We start from the raw sequence: 10,543 nt of genomic DNA on the forward strand, positions 1-10,543 counted from the left end.
GCGGGCCCCTAGGAACGGGGCGGTGCCCGAGGCCCCGCCCCAGAGGCGGGGGCAGCCCGGGAAGGCGGGGTCTGGCCGGCCCCCCCAGGGCTCGCTCGCCAAGTACCGACCCGCGTGTCACTGCCCCGACCTGGAGGCGGCCGGGGCTGCCAGCGCGTCCCCAGCGCCCAGCGCCGCGCGAGAGCCGAGGTGAGACACGCTGTCCTGCCCCCCGGGACGGACCCGCGAGTGGGCGTGGGGGTCGGGAGTCATCTCATTTCTACTGGCTTTTCCCCAGGGCAGGTTCTCAGTCCTGCCCTTGACTGCCCGGTTCTTCTCTTCCCTCTGTCACCAGCTTTCTCCATCGCTCCTTTTCTTTTTTTTTTTTCTCCCGTGCTACTCCTGTCCCTGCCCTCTGCCTCTGTCTTTTGTCTCCTTGCCTCTTCTGTATTTTTCTCTCATCTGTCTCACTTTTTCCTATCCATCTTTTTATTACTTGCGTCCCCTGTCCTTCCCTTTCTCTCTTTTTTCTTCTTCTCTCCCTCTCTCTCTCCTCCCCGCTTCTTCCCTTTTTCCTTCCCCACATCAAGAATTCCACCTTGGATTTTTGTTTTTTCTGCTAGGTCAACTTTTTTGGGCTGCAGTTCTTTTAATTCATCCATCCACCCATTCACCCACCCTGTGCCGCTCCATTATTCTCAGCCAGGGCTTGTACTGGGCACGAGGGTAATAACGATGCATTTGCCCCAGGTCCTTTCTCCAACAGATTATATCCAAAGATCTGGGCATGTAACCTGTTCAGTGCCTGTTGTGGGAAAAATACATGAAGGATCAAGTTGTAAATCTCTGAGTTTTCAGTGTGAGCTGAAAGAAGTACTTGGCTTTAGAGACAAGGCATTGAATGAATCCTTTTCTTGGCCTTTTGCCTTTAGTTACAGACACAGACAGCACCAGGAAGCTAAATCTTGCAGGATCATTTAGGGAACATGGGGGCCCACACCATCCTTCTGTGGAGGCAGTGCAAGGCTAGGTTGGTGGGGAGAGTGAGGGTGGGACTCAGAGAGCAATTGTGGGAAGACAATAGGGCAGGGCTTTGCATGTGAAACATTTGGGTGAGAGTTGAAATAAGAAATTAACTATAAATTTCTAAAGTATATACTTGTCAATGCTGGTGGTGTGCAAAAATTAGGTTCCATAATTACTGTTAACTGATTCAGACTTTTTATAACAATTATTGTGGTATTGGAAATTAATGTTTTTGTGTACACAGTGAAAATGTTTCATCATCATATCAAAGATTGTCTTAGATACACACTAAGTGAAGAAATATAGAAAAACAAATCTGGTTCATTTGTGAGAAATAAAGTAGAAAGTATTAAATAGCAAAGCAATTTTCTGCTTCTTAAAAATATAATCTTATCAGAGAGACATGATTTCATTATTTGATGATATTCTTATGTCATGTATAGCTGTATGTTCAAACACGCACATACACATACATAATATATATATTAAGTTGGAAAAAGAAAACTTGTTTGGTTTTAAAGCTGCAAATTACTGCCCAAAACTTGAAGCTTTTTGTTCTTATAATTAATTTAACCTGTCCTTTGAGTTTGTTATGATTTTTAGTGATAATTCAGCTTATTTAACTTTTTGGTTGATATGCAAAAGGAAATTTGTCAATAGATAAATCACACAGAATTGAACAAAAATTAAAAATGATGGAAGAGGATTTCAGTGTGTTTATTGAAAGAAATTTTTTTCCACTTTGTATCAAAGAACGTTGGACACATTCATAGGTATAAGCATGGCACTTTGATTTGGGAGACTGTTCTCTGGATTGAAGAGTTAAATTGTCTTTCACATCATTTAACCACTGACTTCCCATGTATTAGAATTTGGGGAGGGGAGGGGGAGGGCACGCTTTTCCAATGATTTAGAACCATCATGCCTGCTTTGCTTAGCAGATATCTTTTTCAAAAAATAGGAGATGACAACTTTTTTTTAAAACAGATGATCACATCTTTTTTTTTTTTTTGATTCAAGGCTATGTCTTGAGCTGCAGTGCTTTTAGATTTTTTTTTCCTTCTTCAATAGGCTGCATCTCTTCTTTCTAGCTAATGATACTATTGTAGAGTCTGGCTGAGTAGTCTGTTGTACAAACCATGGCCTTTTCCTCTGAAGGCTGCCACAGGAATTGGCCCATGTGGCCAAGTTGTGTTAGGGCCACAGCTGACCTCACAGTGGGCCTGGGAGCTGGCTACATCCTGAGAATCCTGCATTTGGTTTTCCTTGGACATAGCAGGCATTGCTGCTAGAGGGATGTGGGCATAGATGAACATGGAGCCTTCGAGGGCTGGCTGGGAAGTCCTCTTTCCCACCTCATGGCACCACCAGCCAGCCTCCAGGAAGACCTGGACAACTCCGCAATTTTTCATTTTCTCAGGGTTCTAGGGCTAGGAGGATGTCTAGAAAACATGTGTGTTTTCCTTTTCGGGAAGACGCAGCACCTCACAATCCACATGTAGAAGAGGTAGATGGATGATTATCCTTAGAAATCTTCCAAAAAGGTGTGAGAAGCATCTCCAGAGTCTGGGGAAACCAAAGAATTGGGGCACAGGAGATTTTTTTCTGTTCTCATTTGTTTTAGCTGAAGAGGAAGGCAGCGCAGGAAGGCACTGTTGGTGTAGATGGTGTCACTAAATAAGACCTAGTTTCTGAGCTGCAGCTTGGGACAGCTGGAGGCTGACCAGCTGACTTGGGGTGGTAAGTATCTGCAGACATCTCAGTAACATGCTGTCATTCAGTTGTTTGCAAAGAGTTCTTCTGTAAATGGAGGGGGAAGGAGGAAACTGCCCAGGCCATTTGGCCACTTGTTAAACACTCTTGTGTGCTGGTCCCTGGAGGGGCATGAATGGAGGGTAGGCAACCCTGAGGCTGTCTCTAACCTTCAGAACTAGTGCGATAATAAATTGATGCTACCTAACATTTATTGAGCCAGGCTCTTTAGCACTCTAGACACGTTAATCCATTTAATCTTCACAACCACCTGATGAAGTGGGCACCAAGGTGATCCATGATGAGAAAACAGAGGCAGGGAGAAGATCAGCACCTTGCCCAAGGTCATGTGATTGGTAAGAGCAGAGCTATATTTGATCCAGGCATTCTGACCCTAGAACCCACACACTTAACCTCTATGTGGATGTGAAGCTGAAAGGTTCCTGGGACGGCCTGGTTAGAACATGAACAAAAAGGTAGAATGTGGCCAGTGCTTCACAGATGAAGGAATGATTCCTATTATCTAGGAATAGATAATAAACAGAGAAACAAGTGCTTTTATGCTATGGGGTGGGTGAGGTGTCATTTCTCAGAGAACTTCATGTTTTGGTCAGCAGAGTCATGGTTGGTGGCCCAGGAGGACTGAACCCCGAGGAAGAAGTATCCCCATTGATAGGGAATATTGGACATGGTCAGACACCCTGTTGGCTTGGGGAGCTCAGTTTTAGAAGGTTGCCAAGATCATCTAAAGGCTGGGAAAAGGTTCAGAGCCTGGAATTGAAATCAGGTTCTTTCAATAGGAAGACCATGGGTGGTACTGAAGGATGTCTGTGTGACTCAGAGGGTTGTCTTGCTGAGCTCAGACTGAAAGAACCAAGGAAGACAAGAAGAGTCCCTTCTCAGGACACACACAATAGAGCGACAAGGATGAGTAAATAGTGTCAGGGGGTGAGAGCCCAGAATGAACTGAGGCTATTGAAGGGAGTGGAGGACAGCAAAGGTCTTTTAATACTGGATGGGAGCAAAAGAACAAGGGCTGCATAGATCCACTTGCTACCAGAACCGCTGGTGTCTGTGGAGGGAGAAAGAGGAGGGAGCAGCTCTGCTTTGCCCAGCGATTGTCTGGACAGAGAACCAGCCTCCAGTTGCAAAGGGCATTGGTAGGTCCATGTAGGAAAGGGGTACAGAGGCAGCCCTGAGCAGCTGTGCATGTGGTCTCCTGACCCAGAACTCACTGTCCAGGGCCAGGAGTGACCCAGAGATGACCTCACACATCTGCAGAGGTCACTTGAGAGGAGTTGAGGACCATGGCAGAGGTGCATGTAGCCTGGAGCTGGATGAGGCTCAAAGTCTGATGTTGACCCTGGGAAAGAGCTTGCAATCTCTTGACAAGAGGAGGCGAGCATTAGGAGCTGGCAGGGCTCCCCAGGAACAAGCCACGGCAGACTCACATCATTTTCCATTTGAAAGACTTCCATCTGGTGATGGTCGCAGATGGAGTGGACTGAGGTTAGATGGGGCCCCAGATGGAGTTTGGTAGGACATTCTTTGCATTGCCTGAGTGATCTTACCCAGCAGTGCTGGTGCATGTGAGAGTGGTGACCCTCAGGGAGGGTGGGCAGCATGCTAATGTCCCCTGTCAGTTCAGTACCTTGGTCTCCTCCTTTTCTTCCCCCTCCTCCTTGTTCTCGTTATCATTATTAAGATTTGGATGATAGCATTGACAGAAGCGATTTTGGGTGGATTCAGCAGTTGGCCAGATCTGCAATAAGCTGGAGCAGCACAGAGTTTAGCAATATGGCACTTGCAGGTTGGAGATGAACACATTTGGGTTGAGACCTGCAAATTACCTCACGTGGTTATTTTGAAAACTCCATGAAATAAGGTGTGTTAAGCTCTTGGCATCTCTGGCATGTAGACACCTACATAGTCAATAAATGGTGACTTGCATACTTATATCATGAAGCATCCTGTTAGCAAACATTCCATCCTGAAGTAAGACCACATGTTCCAAATTTTACCGCTGAGAAGGTTGTCCCATCTGTGGCTCAGGGCACTCTGGACAGTTCTGTCAATGGGGTCTACATGGCTGTGGTTGGACAAGGTTGCCTAAGCTGTGAGGGTAGTGCAGCAGGGCTGTGTGCAGAGGGATGCAGGGGTGCAGCTGGACCAGGGTCAGCAGGGCAGCCTCCTGCCCAGGCGTGGGATACATCAGGTGGTTCTAAACTGTCATCTGGAGAACAGTGAGAGACAGAGAGTGAGAGAGCGAGAGAAAGGGGGAGTTTGTGTGACGGTGTATGTGCATTTGAGTGTGTGATAGTATGTGTATGTGTTTGAGTGTACGTGAATGTATGTGACTGTATGTGAGTGTATGTGTATATGAGTGTGTGTATATGAGATTGTGAGTGTGTATGTGTTGTGAAAGTGTGTGTGTATGTGAGGGTATGAGTGTCCCTGGGTGTGCGTGTGTCTTTGTGAGCTCACGGAAGCTCAGCATCAGGGCTTCAAGCAGACCAGTTATTCTTTGACAAAGGGGGAGAAGTGGTTTCATCCCAGTTGGAGTCATACACTGTTAGATCTGGAAAGGACTGTGGAGATAATTAAGCCCAATCCTAGGTGATGGGAATTCGAGGCTGAGAGAGGTGGGAAGGACATCTCAGGGTCAGCTGGTGGAGTGATGTGACTGCCTCTTCCTCTTCAAGGAACATTGGCGGGCACTAATCTCTGATGTCAGTGGCATCCCCTTTGAGGACTCAGTTTGGAAAGGATGTTAGGAGAGGCTCAGCTCTCCCTGGTGGCCGGTCTTGTAAGTCCTTTCAGGTTGACAAAGCTCGAGACCAGGCTCACACAGGAATGGGCTGAAAGGTAGGGCTGGCATGTGTTTCCTCAGGAGCTGTTTAAAGCTCAGAGGTTAGACAAAGAATTTGACTTTTTGATGGGGTAAAAGCTTGGGAGAAGTCGGAGAGAAGGCAGGAAAAGGAGACCTAAACCCTCAACATGCCCTCATTTGGTGTTTGGGTCACGTGGTTGACTTGGTGTTTACCTCTGGGGGCTCTGGGAGGGTGACATGGCCAGTGAAACCAAAGCAGGCTTGGGGACACACACTTGGGTTTCAGTCCCAGCTGTGCCTCATCCTTGCAGGAGACGTGGGGCAGGATGCTTAGTATTGCAGGACCTGGGTCCTTCTCATCTGTGAAAGAGGGTGATGACCCTCCAGGTGTGTTGAAGATGGAAGGAGGTGACATATGCAAAACATGTGTCACAGACTCCTGTTGCCAAGGTAGTGAGAAGGAGGGCAGGCACCTGTGCTTCCTTTTACAGGTGGGGCAGGAGGCAGGGCAAGAGGAAGGAGCTAAGTTGAACTCAAGTGGTGTTCCTGTGAGGAAGGAGCGGAGCTGTCCCCTCCTCACGGTCCTCCTGGGCTCAGGAGACATATTTGTTAATGATGAAAACTCAGAACACTCAGCTGAGGGTGGTCCAGCAAACCTCTCACAAGCTGAGGGGGTGCTTGAAGATGGGTTTGCAAGCCTCAAGAACTTGCTGGTGGAGCAGGTCAGGGAAGGGCAGGGATGAATGTCTTCCCATAAGTGCTGATGTCTCCCTTTCCTCCTGGGTGCCAACCTCATTTATGGCCGTTGTGTGTCTCCCCTGCAGCCATGAGCACCTCGAGGGCAAAGCCGAGGCTGGTTCCCCAGGTGATGCCCAGCAGGTTGGCACAGCTGGCACATTTGACAGTTGATGGGTGAGCCGAGGAAAAGCAAGTGGATGAATGTGTGAAGAACAATTGTGATCACTTCAGGAGAGTGGAGAGGGAGACCCACACTTGGTGCAGGGGCAGGGCCTGGTGGAGAGATGGCTGCCCCCAGGTGTGGGAGCAGGGACCAGGAACAGCTCCAGACCCAACCCGCCACGTCTGGATGTTACTGTCCAGCTTTTACCCTCTGGTCACCTGTGCTGCAGCAACTCCCGTCTCCAAGTGCTTGTAGTGTCTTGGCATTTCTGATGATTTGGGAGAAAAATTAGCATACTGAGCAGCAAGGAACAAAAAGTGCTTTAAATCAGGGTGCAAACATATTAGAGCTGTCAACCAAGTCAGACTGACTGGTAGAAGCCTTGTGTCGCTGTCAGAAGATAGCAGCTGCTGTCTGGAGGTTGACAGATGGGAGCAGTACTGAGCCTGGCCTCTGGGTGGGAGCATTGTGCGCTGTGGTCCTTCCCCCCATGGAGTCCTGGAGGTGAAAGCATTGTGCTCTGAGTCAGGATGAGTCGCTGCATTTGTAGTAGTCAGGGTTCTTTGGATGCAAAGGACAAAAACTGTCTCTTGCCAAGTTAGCCAAGATTAATTAGAAGGGCTGCTTGTCTAACATCACACAGCTGAGGATTGGCAGAGCCTGGGCTCACATGGACACTTGTCTGCCCCAAGTTCATGCTCCTCTCAGCACTTGCCCTGAGACGCCGAGGTCCCAGGTGAGAGAAGGCTTTCTGTAAGTTCCTACAACCTGCGTGCTCCTGTACGTCCCCGAGTGGAGAGCGCACTTCTCACTGCCTTCTGCTTCCTCTCTCTGCAGAGCCCTGTGGTCCGAGTGTGCCGACCCAAGCACCAGGGGAGCCCTTCCGTCTCACGGCCCCTCCCCGGGCCCAGAAGCCTCGGAGACTGACAGCTGTTGGAGCATCCACCTTGCTCAGCTGGCCCAGGCCCTGCGGTCCCCATGGCTGCCGGGAAGGGAGCTCTGCGGAGCCCTTCAGCTGAAAACAGATGGCGGCTTAGTGAACCCGAGCAGGGCTGGGGCCGCAAGCCAGTGCTGCTGGAGAAAACAAACTGCCTGGGCTCTGAGGCTGCCCCGGGCAGCGGTGGCCGGGATGAGGCCTGTGCCGAGATGGCGCTGTCAGCAGCCCCGGGCAAGCTCAGGCTGGGAAAGCTGATGCCCTGGAAGGCTTGCTGGGAACAGAGGCAGAGCGCCTTCATGGAGGTGCCTCGGCTCAAGAAGAGGCTTGGGGGCAGGCAGGCCCAGGAGAGGGTGCACAGTGGCTCTGCAGGCCAGCCTGGCCCCCAGCAGCTGGCCCTGGACATCTCCAGGGACCTGGCTAGCATCACCTGCTTCTCAGTGTGGCCTGGTGGAGCCCGCGGGGAGCAGAGAAGTGCCTTCAGCAAGCCCACCAGGAGTCCAGCAGGGAGACCGGGGCCAGCCTCCGTCTTCCAGGCAGGCGGACCTGTAGACGCCCTGGGGGAGTTGCTGGGACTCATCAACACAGTAGATGTCACTTGCTGGGGTCGACTTTCCAAGTCCAAGATTTTGGTGGGTGATTTCTGGAACCTGCAAATGGTGCCACCAAATGCTCCTCTCTGCGGCACTTTCCTGGGTGACCCCATGCTGTGCCTCAAGCATGCCACGGCCCAGATACCCACACCTCCGTCGTGCTCCTCCACTGCCTCTTGGGCCCTGCTGCCCCCCACGCTCACCTCCCTGGGCCTGTCCACCCAGAACTGGTGCGCCAAATGCAACCTCTCCTTCCGCCTGACCTCCGACCTGGTCTTCCACATGCGGTCCCACCACAAAAAGGAGCACGTGGGGCCCGACCTGCATTCTAAGAGGCTGAGAGAAGAGGCCCTCACGTGCCCCGTTTGCCACGAGTACTTCCGCGAGCGCCACCATCTCTCCCGGCACATGACTTCTCACAGTTAACAGGTGGTTTGGAACAAGGGCGTCCAGCACTCAGTCGTGAGACTGAGATGGCTCACGGGGCCTTCCTCCGAAAAGACTGGTCACAGTTGTCCGCAGGGCTGTCTCCTTGGGCATTTGAGGATGAACAGCTCAGTCATAATTGGAAAAAGTCAACCCGCCCCCAGGATGTGCTTTAAAGGAAGTAAAGTCGTGAAATGATGCGCTTTGCTAATGGCAGGGTGTGGTGACGAATAGGCATCAAGTGTTTCTGACATTTTCAAGAGTGAGGGCTCTGCTCCCGTCACTGTAACTCTTGCTCCATGTGGAAGCAAGTCTGGCACCCAGCGTGGGCTTTGGAGGCAGACAGACCTGGATTGGGATCTTGGCCCTTTCACATACTGGCCCTGAGCCTGGGCAAATTGCTCTAACTATCTGAGTCCCGGCGTTCTTCTCTGCAAAATGGAGATGGTGACACCTGTGTCTGAGGGATGTTGTCAGGATTGTATGGAAAGACGTGTGGGAAATGGCCAGCATGTGCCCGGCAGTGTCATCACAGAGTAAACAGTACTATTAGCATGATCCAGATTAGTCAACTATCGTTAAGTGACAAAATTTCAGTGGCAAACAATGCAGAGCCCCTGTTTCTCAGTCATGGGCCTGTGGGTTGGCTGGGGTTGAGCTGGGCTTGGCTGAGCTTGGCTCCAAGGTTGCTTTTTCTCTCAGGACTGTTGGGCTACCCAGTCGTGCTTCTCTCATGGTTACGCCAAGAGCACAGTAGGACAAGTCCAAATACCCAAGCACAACTCAAGCCTCTGCTTGGCTCGCTTCCACTAATGTCCCCTTGGCCAATACAAGTAGATGGCCAAGCCCAAAGTTAAGGGGTGAGGTGTGCATATGGCCAACGGGGAAGTCATGAGTGAGTGTATAATCCTACAGGGGCCGGCGGAATTGGGACCAATAATTCAACCAACACCTGGTCCCTGGTTCTTCACATTCTAAATACGTGAAAATGGGAAAATGAAACAATGCATACATGCACACATACACGCACACACACCCCTTAACTCTCAGGAGGTGAGCATGCACAAAACCTTAAGCCTTGAGACATTGTGAAGACTGGGAGAGTTCTGGGTTCCGTTTATTATCTGATGCATGTTGAGTTTCAGTACCTACGCTGTTTATCTACATTTGTCCTTATTCCTAACAATGCAAACCTCAGATCATAAACTCTGCTGTAACACAAGCCAGTCTGTGTGAAAGCCCTTTGTTGGAATTTCTTTCAAGTCACTGCAGTTCTTTTGAGTGGTTTCCACCTCACTTTCAAGATTTGTTCATTTGACCTGCAGTTTCCAACCCCTCCACTGGGGCCTCGGTCACAGAGCTCAGGCTTGCGGGTGGGAAGGAGCTGGTAGGGGTCTCAGCCAGCAGCGAGCCAGCCATCCAAACACCCGCAGACTCCGCTTCCCCTTTCCATCTCCACGGCAGGCTCCCACCTTGCCCAAGGCAGCTGCATGTCCCCCCTGGCCCAGCCCACACCTGCCCCTCTCTCTCCCACTCCCCCCACCTCCCACCCATTCTCCACAGCCAGCGGTATATTCGTTCATTTCTTGGCCTCCCTGGGCACCCGTGCTGTGCCAGATTGTGTGCCAGGTCCTGCTGGGGGCACCGTGAGTTCGACCCACTGTGTGAGTCGAACATAGTCCTTGTTCAGGGTGTGAGACGATTAGGGTGCAGTGCGACAGATGCAGAACAGAGGCCTGTGCCAGGGTGCTGGGCACATCGGGGGGCATGCCCAAGTCAGACCTGTGGGTAGGGGAGGAGGGTACCCCTGGAGGCCTCCTGAGGGGTGGGGATGTGAGCTGAGCCTCAGAGTCCAGCAGGAGCTGGTGATTCAGACAGGGAGGGCAGTGCTGGGGGGAAGGTGGTCCTGAGCTGTAGTGTCTGAGGCTGCTCCAAGGCCCAGGTGGGGCAGACTTAGTGGGGAGGTGGGCCTCTGAGATGGAGACATAGGAAGGCATCGAAGGAAAGGAGTTCGGACCAGGGCCCTGGAGGGCTGGCTCCAAGAAACCCTTCCAGGGGGCCTCTGGCTGCAGCAGGAAAAGTGGGCTGGAGGAGAGGAGATG

The 10,543-nt window shown here is 51.0% G+C and overlaps 1 protein-coding gene across 7 annotated transcripts; it reads left to right on the forward strand.

Moving 5' to 3' along the window:
• Window positions 1-15: 15 nt before the first annotated feature.
• ZNF488 (zinc finger protein 488) lies at window positions 16-9,663 on the forward strand. 7 transcript variants are annotated; one of them, XM_082408694.1, is made up of 3 exons: window positions 16-2,745; window positions 6,412-7,224; window positions 7,326-9,663. In XM_082408694.1, the coding sequence occupies exon 3, from the start codon at window positions 7,467-7,469 to the stop codon at window positions 8,439-8,441; it is 975 nt and encodes a 324-aa protein (XP_082264820.1). In that variant the 5' UTR covers window positions 16-2,745; window positions 6,412-7,224; window positions 7,326-7,466; the 3' UTR covers window positions 8,442-9,663. The 7 variants fall into 7 exon arrangements, with proteins under 7 accessions (XP_082264820.1, XP_082264818.1, XP_082264821.1 ...); XM_082408692.1 differs by having other exon boundaries at window positions 16-189; window positions 2,630-7,224; XM_082408695.1 differs by having other exon boundaries at window positions 16-189.
• Window positions 9,664-10,543: the final 880 nt, after the last annotated feature.

The sequence above is a fragment of the Balaenoptera borealis genome, assembly GCF_965194805.1.
Source record: "Balaenoptera borealis genome assembly, chromosome: 10".
NCBI lineage: Eukaryota > Metazoa > Chordata > Mammalia > Artiodactyla > Balaenopteridae > Balaenoptera > Balaenoptera borealis.